At 33.7% G+C, this 16,933-nt stretch overlaps 2 protein-coding genes across 2 annotated transcripts; both read left to right on the forward strand.

The window, feature by feature from the left end:
- The first annotated feature begins 6,133 nt into the window (after window positions 1-6,133).
- On the forward strand, window positions 6,134-6,913 carry LOC116168220 (thioredoxin, mitochondrial). Its single transcript, XM_031483923.1, has one exon. The coding sequence runs from the start codon at window positions 6,274-6,276 to the stop codon at window positions 6,718-6,720; it is 447 nt and encodes a 148-aa protein (XP_031339783.1). The 5' UTR covers window positions 6,134-6,273; the 3' UTR covers window positions 6,721-6,913.
- A 6,836-nt stretch (window positions 6,914-13,749) lies between these two features.
- On the forward strand, window positions 13,750-16,158 carry LOC116168221 (probable methylmalonate-semialdehyde dehydrogenase [acylating], mitochondrial). Its single transcript, XM_031483924.1, has 4 exons — window positions 13,750-13,900; window positions 14,349-14,709; window positions 14,858-15,138; window positions 15,192-16,158. Exons 1-4 carry the CDS (start codon window positions 13,865-13,867, stop codon window positions 16,086-16,088), a joined length of 1,575 nt encoding a protein of 524 aa, XP_031339784.1. The 5' UTR covers window positions 13,750-13,864; the 3' UTR covers window positions 16,089-16,158.
- The last annotated feature ends 775 nt before the right edge of the window (window positions 16,159-16,933 follow it).

Consider the following 16,933-nt stretch of genomic DNA (forward strand, 5'->3'; position numbering starts at 1 on the left):
TTCGTTTTTGTGGGATCAAATAAACAAACAGTGTGTCGCGTAAACGGCTTTTGCCTAATTACTAACGTACCCAAATTACATTTCCTCCAGCGCGTGGTGTCACATTTTACCTTGAAGAAACCGTTCAACATTGTGCTTGTCAGCTTGTGCGATAATGTCTGCAATTGTAAAAGTGGAAATCAAAGAAGAAGAAATAATTGAATTTATGAATCACAAAGTTGTACGTAGCAATGAAGTCTCCGGAACAATCAAACGTGAACTTGAAAGTACCGTCAATGGGGATTATTTTAATGTCACGTGTAATTTGAAAGATGAAAATGAGGTACAGGAATCTGAAGATTTCTCGTGCACTAGAGGTCCACTGATTTCACTAAGTTTTAATTGTGCTCAGTCTGATTTTGTAACAAATAATACAGCAACTTGGAGAGGACATCTGCATACACATAAGATTTTGAGATTTTTAAAATGCTCTTTTTGCGATTATGCAACCAATAACAAATACAGTTTTAAAATGCATCTTTTGATCCATAAGATCGACAAAGATTTGAAATGCACAGAGTGCGATTATGAAACCAATTATAAATCCAATTTTAAAATACATCTTTTAACACATAAGGCTACCAAGGACTTGAAATGTACACAGTGTGATTATGCAACTAATAACAAATTCTATTTAAAAACACATCTGTTAAGACACAACAGTCTCAAGGATTTGAAGTGTGATAACTGTGATTACGAAACAAATATCAAATACAATTTTAAAAAACATCAGTTAACGCACAGCAAGACTGGGAAACATTTAAAATGTGCACATTGCGATTTTGCAACAAATCATAAATTCATTTTGAGAGAACATCTGCAAACACATAAGACTACCAGAGATTTCAAATGCTCTCTCTGTGATCATGCAACCTGTTGCATACATAAATAACGTAGGTACGTTGTCCTCCCTTTAAAAATTTCCTTGTATTGTTATTACTCCTCATAATTTTGATTTTCCCTGCCGTGTTGTCCGTCCTTGTACTTAGTGCGCACGCAAAAATGTTGGTGGAAGGAACAAACAAGGTGAATTTGGTCTAAAATAACAAGTCCAGTTTTAAAATCCATCTTTTAACTCATAGGACTGCCAAAGATTTGAAATGCACTCAGTGTGATTTTGCAACCAATTTCAAATCCCATTTTAAAACGCATCTTTTAACACATAAGACTGTTAAGGATTTGAAATGCAGTCAGTGTGATTATGCAACCAATTACAGGTCAAATTTCAACAAGCATCTGTTAACCCATAGTAAAACTGCCAAGTATTTAAAATGTGCACAGTGTGATTATGCAATTATTTTTAAATCCAATTTGAAAAACCATCTGCAAAGACATAATGCTTCCATTGATTTCAAATGCCCTCAGTGTGATTATGGAACCAATTACAAATCTAACTTTAAAATCCATCTTCTAACGCATAAGACTGACAAGGACTTGAAATATACACAGTGTGGTTTTGCAACCAACAACAAATTCAAAACGCACAAGGTCACCGAAGATATAAAACATAACATTGCCACCGATTTTGAATGTGCTTGGTGTGATTATGGAACCAATTACAAATATTCTTTTAAAAGGCATCTGTTGTCACACAAAACTACCAAGGAGTTACAATGTGCACACTGTGATTTCGCAACTAATTACAAAGCTTATTTCGAAAAACATTTGCGAACACACTAGATTGTTGAGGCCTTCAAGTGCTGTTTGTGATTACAAGAGCCAATAACAAATTGCCACTGATTTGGAATGAGCTTGGTAGTGATTATGGAACCAATTCCAAACACAAGCAACACTGCGCTGTTGTAATTGTTATAATTATTTAAATTATGTTTATCTCTAGATTAACGTACAATTATGCACTTTAATCTATGAGATATATGATTTAACATTTATCCTATACATTGATAGGACCTATACGTGAAGTGCCTTATAATACGCTAAACCTTTTTATTTAGTAAAAGTACTCCGATAAGGAATTCGATTACATAATCTTTAAATTTTTTGAGGACTTTTCGTCAATTTGTCTAATCTTTAATATTTATTCTTCACCTACTACTAATGTAGACGATATGTAAGATCACAGGGCATATGTTATAGAGGCATCTCGCATATATTAGGCAACACAGTATCAGTGTATAAATTGATCTCTAAAGCACACAGGCGTTGTGCCCTTAATGTTGTAGTGCCTTATGCCCGTTTGCACCAACAAATTTAAGTGGAGCTTAGCTTAAGCGTCTCTTAAAATCCATTGTCTCAATAATCGTTGCCATGTCCAAATCAAGCCTTAAATATTTTCTATGGAATTTTTTGTGATTTGTATCTTCAAACATTTCCTATGAAAAGAAAACGTCGGATAAAGGGTAACCGGGACAGAGGATGGTTTACTCCTGAGCTCTTGTCTTTAAAATTGAAAGTATCCAGTATGTACAAGTTAACCCTAAATTGTTCTAAGTATAAAGAAGAATTTAGGCAATGGAATAGGCTATATCAACAAAAATTAAAAGAAGCTAAATTGTCTCACAACAATAATATAGTTGCTAACTCTAAGAATAAGGGAAAGTCTGTGTGGACGATTATCAAAAAATTGCAAGGTAAGAATGAAATTAGCAAGGTATTTCCTGAGTTGATTGATAATGAAGGCAATAAGGTTCCAGTAAGTGTTATTTGCAACAACCTTAACGAGCATTTTGTGAAAACTTCAGATTCATTTCAGCCTAACAGTTCACACCTGGACTATATAAACAAGTATGTTACTTCATGTCAACAATCTTTCTTCTTAACTGAGGTTAATGAATACGATGTGTTGCAGGCTGTTAAAAAATTGAATAACAGTCACTCTACTAGTGATGATCATATTTCTAATTTTTTATTAAAAAAGATTATTACTACAATCATCAAACCTGTTGTCCACATTATTAATCTTTCGTTTTCAACTGGCATATTTCCGTCAGAACTAAAAAAGGCTACTGTAGTGCCACTCTTTAAAAAGGGAGATCCAAACACGTTGGGAAATTATCGACCGATTAGTTTATTATCTGCTCTTTCTAAGGTTTTAGAGCGCTCAATGAACGAGAAGTTAATCAATTTCTTTAACAAATATAAATTGTTCGCGACTAGCCAACATGCATACCTTAAAGGTCGCTCAGTAGACACAGCTTTTGTAATTTTTACTGACACCGTTTTGAGAGCTTTAGATGAAGGTCGGCTAGCAGCCGGGCTCTTCGTTGATCTTAGTAAAGCCTTTGATAACGTAAATCACGACTTGCTGCTGTCGAAACTTTATAATTATGGTATACGAGGTGTATCTATAAACTGGTATGCTTCGTATTTGTCATGTAGGTCTCAAAAGGTTGTGCATACCAAAGAATGTGTGCAAATATATTCAGATGAATCTCCTATCAACAGTGGGGTACCACAAGGTTCTATACTTGGTCCCACCTTGTTTTTAATTTTCATAAATGACCTTCATAATTATGTTCAAAAGGTTGATAACAACACCACCATTGTATCTTATGCTGACGACTCTAACTTCCTAGTTACAGGTACTACTATAGAACATATTAGACATAAACTATGTGCATTATACAAAACAATTTTAGACTGGGCAGAATTAAACGGACTTAAGGTCAATAAAGAGAAAACAGCTTTTATACTGTTTCGATCTCTACGTTCTAAAATCGGTTCCATAGAGGCACTACCGCTTAACGAGTTACTTGTCAACGCAACTGATAATTGCAAATTATTAGGTTTGTATTTTGATCAATTGTTAAATTGGTCTACACAGATCGACTTCCTTTGTTCTAAGTTATCTAAACTATGTTATGCACTCAAAGTAGCTTCATCGCATTGTAGCACAGACATACTAAAAAATATGTACTATGGATATTTTTATTCCACTCTTAAATACGGAATTATGTTCTGGGGAGGTAGTGGAATCAATCGGTTAGCCAGAATATTTTTATTACAAAAAAGAGCGATTAGAATTATATACAATGCAATGCAATGTACCGAGACAGTTGCAAACCAATTTTCAAAGAACAAGGTATGCTGACCTTGTATGGTATTTATGTGTATACAATCCTCTGCTTCGTATACTGTAATCGATGCTACTTTACAACAGACGTTGCAAATCATAAATACCCTTTACGAAACTGTTTACTTAAGGTTCAAAAACATAGTAGTGCCTTATATCAAAAAGGTGTTCTATATAAAGGTACTACTTTATTCAATGTTTTACCCTCTAACATCAAAACGATTACATCGTATCATTTATTTAAAAAAGCTGTGAGACGTTTGCTCATTGATTGTACCCCGTATTCACTAGAAGAATATGTTACTCATTGCAAGCTCTATGACTGACTTGATTAATTGGTGTGTCTCCTTTTAATCTAATATATTAAAAAAATAAAATGGATTTTAAGGGACGCTTAAGCTAAGCTCCACTTAAATTTGTCGGTGCAAACGGGCATGAAATGCATTTTACGCTGGCCGTTTATTTGTAGACCAGGCAACTGAGAGCTCTATCTGCATTCGATGCGCGCCTCAGAGTAGGTAACGTGGAACTGAAGAAGAAGAAACTATGGTACTTTGTGTAGCGTTTTCAACTGGGCACATATGCGGAATTCTTTGAGATTATTCGCAAATCTATCGCACGGTGTGCTATAAAAAAAGTGTTATGTTCACTTTATAGTTCTAAAAAATTATAATGTACCTACGTATATTAAAAAATTCTTGGGCAGTATAAAAAGTGTTTTTTTTTATAATGCAGTTTAGTTTTGTTATAAATTATTTGGCGGCACAGTTTGTAAAATTGATATTGCTACGTCTCGTAAATTTCTATCAAATGAGATTTTTTTGAGCTTTCTACAATGTTAAAAAACTCGCGCTTCACTTCCATTTTCTCTATCACCGTCGCCGTCAGCACTAAACAAGGGCATTGAACATCCTGATTGTACATATTTATCAAATGAAACTTTAAGGTAGGGCTCCGCCCTTACGTTAATTGTAAAGAAGGATGTGACCTGAAGTACAGTAGGGAAGGAACACAATATAAAATACTATATAATGGTACCTACAATTCCAATGTGTTTCAATGTAACAATTGTTGAATTGGCTAAGGAAACTTTGTAAAATATATCTGGTCTAGGAAGAACACAAAATAAGTATACATCTCACTTTTTTGCTTTTTTTTAGCTTCAAATTTGTAGCTAGTGCCTTTTGAGTCTTTCATTCATATTTTTTAAGCAAATTATCAATATACGACTCTTGATCTAGCGTAAGGATATTAGACATCAATATTTATTAATTAACACCCAACAATTGCTTTTCTTGACCATTTATATAAAATTAAAACAACTTTTTTCTCTAATAACGCCCCTTGAGTAATGATTACTCACTGCTGTTACCTGCTAACGTATACTGTTACTTTACAAAGTTAAAGTGGTCAATTTAAAGGCATTTGATAATTCTTTAATCAAGGTAAAAGACTAAAAGTTTTCTTGCTTGGCCTGTTCCAAATTTATCCTTGGACCTTGTGAATGACAATCGCCCTGTATTGAGAATCACGTGCCGGATGAATACTTGACGGCAACCTTGCAATGCAAGTGACTGACTGACAGTCGGTGAAACATAACCTATAAAGTGCTATTTTTCCTAAACTAATAGGAAATCACAATGAACAATTTGAAATTATATATCGCCACAAAAATGTACGTGCTTCGTTTATTTACTAAAAATTCATCCATTCCCATTTTGTGAAACATATGTATTGCGTCACTTTTATCAACAAACTTTGATACATACATACATTGATAATACTTTTCAGAAGCTGCACCTTTACCTAGTAATGTCCACAATAGGCAATATTGGTATAGGATTATTTGTTTTGATTATACTTTGGGTACTTACCTTACTTCTTTTCGTTTTCGCCGTTAAGATACAAAGCAATTTAGGGTGGTTTGGAATTGGTTTCAGTTCAATTGTGACAATCGTTCTAATTTGCATTCCAACAGAGCCTAAAGATCCAGCGGAATACTATCAAGAACTAGTAAGACTCGTCGTTTGCGTATTTGCAATTTTAAAAGTTTACTTTTAGGAAATTAACTATAGTGATGTGTCACGAACTTTACTAGTCTGGTTTCTAATATTTTCAGTCGTAGTTGGATTTGCGTCTTTCTTCATTTTGCATTGCATCGAAACGTCCAGGCCAAAGCGCATGAACACCTTGATGACATCATGATGTTAACACATTTGAAAAGCTCGCTTCAAGGAAATCGAAGTTTGGTCACCTTATTTAAAACTGTGACTCACGACAAGGCCAATTTGCGAAAAATATGCAGCTCGCTAAAATTGAATAAAATCATAACCATAATGAACGATGACGATTTTATGAGCAAAGTCATGAACTCTGATAATCCAGTCATCGTCAATTTTCATGCAGAGTGGTGCGAGCCTTGTCATATACTTACACCTAAGATGAAGCAACTAATTGAACCCAAAGACAACATTGATCTTGCCATTGTCGATGTTGAAAGTCATGCCGAACTAGTTCATACCTTCGAAGTGAAAGCTGTTCCTGCTGTGATAGCGGTGAAAAATGGATTGGTAGTTGATAAATTTATTGGTCTTGTTGACGCTAACATGATAGAAAGTTTAATTAGTAAATTAGATAAAAAGTCATAATCACTGTGGCGAGTCGAACCTTTGGTTATTTTGTAGTAAATGTAATCTTTATATACTTGAATTGTTTAGAATTGCTTGGTTTGGACTCGCCATTATTTTATATTACTTAAATTTCAATTTGTTAATAGTTACTGTAGTTAGGTGTAAAGTTTATATGGTAGATCAATATATGGGGTTGCCACAATGTTTTCCAGCACCGACAACATTCTTAGCCAACAATAAATTTTAAAATAAACCAGACAAGTGGACAAAATTATAACATTTTGGTCACATGTTAAATAACATTTAGTGTACTGTTGAATGCTAATTCATTAGCAATATTAGTTATGCAGTTCCTTTATAGCAGAATCTCTTAAAATGGGAAGATAAAATCACACAGAGCAATTAAACATTGCAAAAAGTGTATATACAGTCTTTCAAATTTCTTAGTGAGTTCGTAACACGGTTAAATGACTAAAATTGTGTATTTTGTCTACTGAATCCAAATCTGTAATTAAACAAGTTGTAAATCAGCATATGCATGACTATATATAAAACACATTTTTGGTAATGCAGGTCAGTATTTTATTAGCGAAGTTTAAAATTATCGATCTCAGGAGTAATTTTGGCTGCGTTAAATAATTAATTTTATTTAATTTCAATTGACCGTACGTCTTCATTTTGTAAAACAAATCACAAAGTAAATAATAAGTTTTTATACTGGTAGCGCTATCTAACGGCAAAATTATAGCACCTCTGAAACCCATATCGAAATTATTTTCTTCAATTATCGATCTCACAAGTAATCTAACTCAAAATAGACTAGTGCCTGCACATCTACACTATAGCAGAAAGCTTTTAGTGAAAATTTGAATTCTCTAGCTATTGTAGTTGTGGAGATCTCACGCGGACAGCCGGCCTGCCAGCAATAACGAATATAATAGCATATTTTTTTTAAAAATGCGCTAAAAACAAAACAACATGGCGTTTGCAGATCTTTTTAATCGGGAACACCCTTACATCATGACAACTTACTAAATTTTCTACAAACGCACTATAGTCAAAATACTTCAAATAACCAAGATTTTTCAATTATTTTCATTTCGATCAATGAAAATGGTAAAATGACTTTGTTGGTTGTAAGTTGTAAAGTATCTGACTACTAATTTTGAAGTTTATTACATGTTTCGTCTTTAATCTTATTTCCTAGAAAATATGTTTTTACCTGCCCTATCCTGAAGAAAATGAAAACGTTTTTGAACGTAGCTATCTATTGTAGGTAACTTGTACGTTATTTTTATATGTATTTCTTATTTCTAGTTTTGTTAACAACCTACTGTAATAAGTCTTAGTTCCAATTTTAAAAAAATACTATTATCACAGATAAAATTACCCATGGGTATTTTATCTGTGTTATTATGTATTTTTATCATTTTCATGGATAACTGGATCGAAATCAAAATAACTGAAAGATCTTGGTTACTTCAAGTAGGTACGAGTATTTTGGTGTTCCATATAAAACAGCAGGTCACATGTTTGTTATCTGAAAAATATGATGTTTTGTTTTTTGAATTACAGATTTGGATTCACTAGCAAATATATACCTACCTACACAACTTTGATAATTTAACCGTCTTTCTCAGCAGAAAACCTTCAGCAGTATACATATATTATCAATATAAAAGAATCAGAGAATTGAGTAGTACACTTTGGAAAATGACTTAGACTTAGATCATACATATTAACATGATCTAAGGAAAATGATGACTGTTTTAACAACAATAGACTTTAAAGCTTCTGGCAGATTACATTCTCAAAAAATATTTTAAATAAAATCATCAAAATTGACCATAATTTTGATTTTGAAAAATGTGGATTTTTAGGAAAAATGGTTTTCTATTTTACATAACATCATAGGTAGAGTAAACAATTCGAGAGTGTGATGTGACGCCGCTACAGACCTAAGCGCATTTATTCTTCAAACTTATGAACCTGAAAAATTTGAACAGTCAAAACAATGGAAGAGTCTGAAGAAATGCCATGCATAGATGTAACGAATATAAACCGATACAACGAAATATCGAAGGATCCTCAGTATTACAATAACTTTTAACGATAATTTATTTTAATGTTACAAAATACATCAAATTCATGTCTTGGCCATTGAGATAATGCTCTTAATCTTGTTTTGATCAAAATCCATGTGGTCGCCAAAAATAGATCAAATTCATGTTTTGATCATTGAGATAATGCTCTTGGTCTTTTTCCCAACGTTCTTGGTGCATAAATAACGATTTTGACATGTTTTGATCAAAATTCATGTGGTCGCCAAAAATAGATCAAATTCATGTTTTGGTCATTGAGATGATGCTCTTAGTCTTTTTCCCAACGATCTTGGTGCATAAATAACGATTTTGATTATTTTGATCAAAACCCATATGGCAATAATTTAACATTTTTGAATCACACACATGCGGTTATCAAATGTGCACGTGATGTACTCTTGCTGCATCAAGATAATGCGTTTGAAACCTTTTAAAACTCTAAATTCATGTATAAAGTGTAATTTTTGCTACATTTTGCTCTAAAACTTTCGACCTATACCACAGAGAAGAGTTATATTAAAGTATTACACATCTAAGAGTCATAGGGAATAATCTAGCGGAAGTCCCAACCCGATACATGACCTAGGGAATGAAATATGTTGATTTCTATTATATTGAGCCCGTAGTTTTTCCTGTTCCCGATTCACTCGAAGTCCTATAACTTTTGTTCCTATTGAACCAGCTTCCTGAAAATCAATAGCGTCCGTCCTTAATGTCCAAAGAACCCGTACACCAAATTTCAACTCAATCGGCCACTTTTAAAAAGAGTTAGAGCGCACACGGACGGACGGACGACAATACAAAACTATAAAGGATCTGAGGATCCTTAATAAGTACTTACTTGATGACTGATGTATCCCACAGAATGAGGAATCCTCATAACGGAATGAATTTAAACAGTTGAAAAAAACGAAGGAATAGGATCCCTGAAAAATGTCTGGAATTTAAAGGTTTGATAACTTGAGAATCTAAAAGTTAAAAATAGGAACAATCCCAAAGTAAAATTTAGGCCATGCTCTCAGGTTCCTTTTCGGCTTCCTAGTTACGATTCTAGAACAATTTGATTGCAGTCTTTATAACTTTTACATATGTGTATGGCTTATTTGTGAATATCTGACTTGGATTCTTAATTTGTGTGCTATCTTTTTCTTTTAGTCTCCCTATTTGAGTTTCAAGAATGTATGAATGTAAGTTATTGTATTTCCTCTATGTTATTCGTTATGCGGTAATTCACATATTACTACTGCAGCTCGCAGTAGGTAAAAAAAACATGAGTTTAAATAAATGGTCCCAAATCTATTTGGTCTTTTTTCTCTTTATTGTTTGAGCGTTTGTTCTGTTCCACCATGCCAGTGCTTTGGGGATTATACGCGACTATTTGTAATATGAACAAATTTATATAATACCTCTTTGATAATACCTGTTGCCTAAGTATATACTTGCGACAATTTCGTGAGTTGTCTGCGAAATTGTTGCACATTATCGGATTGAACTATTTCAGGAATAGCTATAGGCACGTGAAAATAGTGTTTGCAATTTGTTTATTATTATTTATTACAGCCTAAGTCATTTCATGTAGGTAATTGACAAAATTATCAAAACGACTTATTTGTATATATGGTACAGTGGGCTATGTATACTTTTAAAAAATCATGTCAATTCATGCGAAATAGTTGGCAACCAACATTACTCGCGTCTTCTCGAATTTTTTACGAATTTTTAAGACCATTCTCGAAACTTCCTGTTTTCAAACTGGTAAGCGCAAAATTAATTAAATACGCGTCCGACAAAGTGATTCGTGGTGACATCATTACAAAAAACCTTTCAAATCGCTCTCGTGGCTTTTGCAGGGCTTCAGTAGAAACATGTAGAGTTGGTTGCCATATTACCTATATTCCATGCATTATGCACTGACATGTTTTTTTTAGCGTAACAACGAAGTTGAGGTAACGCTTATGTGCTCGATTTTTCGTCGTCTGTCTATCTGTCTGTCTGTCTGTCCCATCGAGATCTCGGTCCCTGGGCCACTTAGAGACTAAGGATTTTCAGTAATTGTTAGCTGCTATGGTCTATATTTGCCTGTTACTCATCATTTACAGTTGTGTTACTCGGCAACTCCCACGAGCGTGTTTTGAAACATTTGTTAAGTATATATATATATATAGCTCATATTCACTTCATAATGTGAATTTACACAAGCTCGCTCACTCTCTTGTCTGAACTTTCTGATTTTGTTAACGCGTGTGGCATGAGTATTGCGTATACCGGGTGGTGCACGGTAAGTAGGAATATATAAGGATTTAACATGGGAAATTAGTTTTATGCAATGTCCTGCCCTCCTGTAGAGCTTAAAGTTGTTCAGAATTAAAAGGTGCATACTTACAAAATCTGTTTTTCATGTTTTGTATTAAGCTTTTGGTATACCCGCAAATTTAAAAATAAATTTCAACATTTCTGTTATTAGTAGCAATAGCCATGAGTTTTGTTGTTTTATGAATTGCTAGGCGAGGGAGAAAGAAGTAATGACTTTTGTCGGAATAAGTTACCAAATTACTTTTTTTTTCTATTATTTGCAATTCGGATGAGCTGCATTACATTGACACGCCATATATTTGTTAATTGATCCATTTCTATGGAACGCCGTTTTACTTTTTATTACGAAAGTTTACAATGTAACATTATAAACAACAGTTAATTTTATTTCCCGATTTATTATGTTTGTTGTTTTTATGTGAAACATTAAATATGTTTGTTTAAAAAACTTCACTTAATTGAAATGATGTATGAATTATATAGCAATGTGTATAACGAAAGTTTAACAATACAAATCAACAAACGAATACATAAACGAACAGTAATATAACTAACTAGAACTAATTCAACAAACATAAAAATTTATTCATATTAAATGTGGGATTAAAATTATGAACAAACATTTTAATTCAACAATCATATTAATTCGTGCTGCTAAAATCGGAAAGCATTATTTAAAATGATTGTTGAATTAAAATGTTACATGAATAAAAATGTTCGTTGATAATTTTAATTCGTATCTGTGATTGTGCGGAAGTTTCAGGAACTACAGTTTAGTGTATTTGGCTACGTGTATACTAGCGCCTAATTAAAATTATCAACAAACATTTTAATTCATGTAACATTTTAATTCAACAATCATATTAATTCAACAATCATTTTAAAAGATTCTTTTACTACGTCTAACAATAAAAATTTATTTGTTTGTTGAATTAAAGTGATTGTTGAAAATATTCGGCTTCAATTTTCAAATAGTCGAATTTATATGACTGATGAATTAAAATGTTTGTTGATAATTTTAATTCCACATTTAAAATGAATGAATTTTTATGTTTGTTGGACAAAATCGTTTTATTAATCGAAGTATTTCTTGCAATTCAATTTAATTGTTTGTTATTAATTGTTTGTTGAAATACAGTTTCATATACACTCATTCAATATAACAATATAATTCATTTCACATTTTTATTAAGTAACATTTTTTAAACAATCATATTTAATACGTAAGACAATAACAACAAACGTAAAAAGTAGAGGCATACGATTGACTGTTATTTAAAATGGCACATTGTAAAATTTTGGAATAAAATTGTACAAATATTTTCAGAGAACATTTTAATTCAACAATCATATGAATTCATGCTGTTAAAATCGGCAAGAATTATTTAAAGTGATTGTTGAATTAAAATGTTACATTAATTAAAATGATTGTTGATAATTTTAATTCGTATCTCTGATTGTGCGGAAGTTTCAGGAACTACAGTTTAGTCTATTTGACTACGTGTATACTAGCGCCTAATTAAAATTATCAACAAACATTTTAATTCATGTATCATCTTTATTAATCAACATTTTTTTAATCAATCTCTTAATACGTAAGATAAAAACAACAAACGAAAAATTTAGAGACATAAGATTGACTGATATTTAAAATGATACATGATAAAATGTTGGTATAAATACTAAAACGGCGTTCCATACATTTCCTTGCATGTTTCGCACAATTAAATCGCTTGCTCGACTTTTATTCGCAAACTGTAGTCACTCGACCGCTAATTATTCACATATAAACACACTAAATATTAAAACCTCGAACACGTTCCAATGAATAACTGATTATGACGGGCTTGCTGTTGAAGCGCGTTCGAGGTTTTGTTATATTATTGTGGTTTATTGGTTTTTATTTTTCTTTTTCATCATACTCCTACTTCCGCCAATGTCAAATGTAACGCCAATAAGGCACGCTTGAGATGTCCTCTCTTCTATGACAAAGTTACGCGCAATAGAAATCGTGCCTTCTGTGAGTGATAACACAACAGATGTTCCTTAATTTCCATCAACGCAATTTTCACATCTTACAATTTAAATAAACAAATTTACACGAATTATAAAATTTAAACAAGAACTTATGCAAATTAAAACAATTCTAAAATAGAAGAAAACAAATTCCGATGAAATAAACCAATTTCAAAAGTGTACATAGTAGTAGATAAGTGTACAGTTGCAGTTCGAACATTTTTCAAACTATAAATTTATATTTATACATTGTAACTAAACTATTTCACACAGCCGACTAATAGTAAATTAATTAATGTTTGCATTATTAGTTACTTTTTGGCGTGGTGTGAAGTAATTCCGATTTTTAACCAATATACCTATTATTGATAATCTCCGATAAGATAACGTCACATATAATAACAGTTATTGTGTTCTTATACCATTTGATTAACTTTTTACGATAATATTAGTGGCGTGTTCTTATACTTATTTTTTTTTTACAATTGGTAGAGATAATTTCATCCTATCTACAGGTGTTGATACTCTTTAAACACCATACCAACACGTGAGACAAAGCAACAGCAATAAACTGTGACAACATTTTAAATTGACGCGAATATTACAATCTTATCTTAGAGTATTTTCTGATAACCTATGTAAATGATAAGTCGCACATAAAAAGAATTTTTGCATTTTAATTTTTCACTTTTATCCGCGACGCCCCTTGGTCGTGGCCCCAGCGTTCAATAATGGCCCTTAATAACGCACTTTCGTCAGTTCGAAATGTAAGTATTTATATTAATAACTACTTATTATATAATAGCATATTAGCGATTTTGATTCTTGCTCCATCATAAGCGTAGTGGTTGCTGTGCGTAGGTACCTTATCTTTATGTAATAATTACATCACTGTTTTGAGTCGTATGATACTAAATTCATACGCTAATTGAAATTGCGATCTTTTGGGATGGGATTTTTAATTTCTTTTGGTTTTCCATATGTGCCTGTGCTATTGGATTTACCTTTTCTCGTAGATACAGATATGTCAGCGTTACTTTGCTATTTCAAAAGCTCAGCGGAAGACCAATTTTGTCTTTCCCCTTCCCAACATGAAAAATTTATCGAAACGCTTTGACGGAAAACTTTCCTTTCTGTTACTTTAAGGATAATTGTCCAGCCGCTCATACTTTGACTTTGATAAGAAAATAAATTCAATAATGCATCTATTTTTAGGGATCATCAGTATTAAATTTTGTAAGATCCTACTCCAAATCGGCGACGTCAACAAAACTGTTCATCGATGGCAAATTTCAAGATTCCCAAACAACACAATGGATCGACGTTTACGATCCCGCAACAAACAACGTCGTCACACGAGTTCCCCAAAGTACGAAAGCCGAAATGGACGCTGCCCTAGAATCGTCGAAAAATGCCTACAAAACCTGGAAAAATACGACAATCTTGACTAGACAGCAAATCTTATTCAAATTACAGGCGCTCATTCGTAGAGATATGAAGAAACTAGCGGCTAGTATTACCCAGGAACAAGGAAAAACTTTGGGGGATGCCGAGGGTGATGTAGTCCGAGGACTGCGTAAGTTTGCAATTTGTCGTTTTTAAATAAGTATGAGCTCAAAAATTTTTGAATTGTAATGCTCATAGACGATATTTTATCTCATACCTGTCACGCCAACTTCCGAGACGTGCTTTTTTTACATAATTAATTTTTGTACCTTCCGTAGAGGTTGTCGAGCACAGTTGTGGAGCAGCATCGCTGCTTTTGGGAGAGACTTTACAAAATATCGCCAAAGATATGGACTGCACATCCTACAAGCTGCCATTGGGAGTAACCGCCGGCATTTGTCCCTTCAACTTTCCGGCAATGATTCCCTTATGGATGTTTCCCACGGCACTCGTAACCGGAAATACGTCAATCATCAAGCCGTCCGAGAAGACACCTGGAGCGACCATGCTACTGATGGAGCTCTTAAACGAAGCGGGCTGTCCGCCCGGTGTTGTTAATGTAAGCATTCCGACTATCATCTTAAGGGCACTTAACACCAAGACTACCTTTAGGTAATCCATGGCGCACATGACGCAGTTAATTTTATTTGCGACAGTCCGGATATTCGAGCCATTAGCTTCGTCGGTTCAGACACCGCTGGTCAGTACATTTACAAGCGCGGTTGTGCAAATGGCAAACGAGTACAGTCGAACATGGGTGCGAAAAACCACGCAGTTGTGTTACCCGATGCCAATAAAGAAACGACAATTGACCAAATATGTGGCGCGGCATTTGGGGCAGCCGGTCAGAGATGTATGGCAATAAGTGTCGCTATCTTAGTTGGTGAATCGCGAAATTGGATTCCCGATATTGTAGCGAAAGCAATGAAATTGAAAGTCAATGCTGGACACGAACCAGGAACTGATGTTGGTCCAGTTATTTCAACTGCTGCGAAGCAAAGGATTTTACATTTGGTCGAGAACGGTATTAAACAGGGCGCCAAATGCGAATTGGATGGTCGAGGTGTGGTGGTTGAGAAGTATCCCAACGGAAACTTCGTAGGTCCCACTGTCCTAACAAATATTAACACAAACAACGATTGCTACAAAGAAGAATTGTTCGGTCCCGTACTAAGCATTATGACTGTCGATACCATGGACGAAGCTATAAATATTATAAACGGTAACAAGTATGGTAACGGAACTGCTATATTCACAACGAACGGGTGTCACGCCAGACAATTTGTTAACGAAATAGACGTCGGCCAAGTTGGCGTTAATGTACCAATTCCTGTTCCACTACCAATGTTTAGCTTCACGGGATCCAGAGGAAGCCACTGGGGCGACTTGCACTTCTACGGCAAACAAGGAATTAATTTCTATACACAAACTAAAACGGTAACATCAATGTGGAGAAAGGGACAATCGGTCGCGGCAAATGGATCAGCTTCAATGCCCGTACACACGTAACCAGCAAAGTTGGCATCTGATCGATCAAAAATAATTTAAACAAAAGAAATAAACAAAATTGTGACTTTTATTTTAAATTTTTTATTAATTTACGATTCATGTACCTACCTTTTATTAGCATATGGCAAAATCTGGAACAACATATATACATAGATTGAAAAAAAAAACTTCCTTCTATACCTAAGTACAGTCAGTCAGTCAGAATATACTTACCAGATAAAAAATTGTTTTTCAGAAGTTGTAAAGTTATAAATAATGTGCACTGTAATAGTGAAAATTATTACCAAATAGGTTTAGGGTCTTATGTATCCAAACGTTTATTATTGGCGACGTATTTTGTGACCTGTACCATTCAATTTTTTATTCAATGCCTGTACGAAGCATTCGCTAACCGCTGCATGTACAACATGTAGCGTAATATATTTTATTTGTTCTTGTCTTTTCGTACGCGCAAAATTCGGCATTTTATTCAATTCACTTCCCGATTATATATTACGCCCCAACACACAAAAAGAACAGCTAATTACACACAGCGTACTGTGGTAGGAAGTCCGCGCACAAATGGCATGAAAATTAAACAATATAATTTAGCGGAATCAAAATTAAAATTTAATTATAAAGGGTAAATTGATAAATTTGCAAATGATGAATTAAACCACACCCACGTGCGAAATTAGGGGAAATTGGCGGCAACCTGGGTGTCATATCGGTGGAACGGACAGACTAGAGCGCCTTAATTATAATTAAGAGTATTCTTGATGACTTAATTTTTTTAAGCAACATTTCTAATGCGTTTGGTTACATATTAAAATTGTTAAAAAATGTATTTCGCTCGATAAACAGAT

Source organism: Photinus pyralis, unplaced genomic scaffold, assembly GCF_008802855.1.
Source record: "Photinus pyralis isolate 1611_PpyrPB1 unplaced genomic scaffold, Ppyr1.3 Ppyr1.4_LG4, whole genome shotgun sequence".
NCBI lineage: Eukaryota > Metazoa > Arthropoda > Insecta > Coleoptera > Lampyridae > Photinus > Photinus pyralis.

Excerpts from the sequence above, each read along its gene's own strand:
- LOC116168221 (XM_031483924.1), top strand. The coding sequence starts at position 13,865 with ATGGCCCTTAATAACGCACTTTCGTCAGTTCGAAAT. Across the intron at positions 13,901-14,348 it reads CACTTTCGTCAGTTCGAAAT|GGATCATCAGTATTAAATTT; the intron begins GTAAGTATTTAT and ends ATCTATTTTTAG. Across the intron at positions 15,139-15,191 it reads GTCCGCCCGGTGTTGTTAAT|GTAATCCATGGCGCACATGA; the intron begins GTAAGCATTCCG and ends GACTACCTTTAG.
- LOC116168220 (XM_031483923.1), top strand. The coding sequence starts at position 6,274 with ATGATGTTAACACATTTGAAAAGCTCGCTTCAAGGAAATCGAAGTTTG.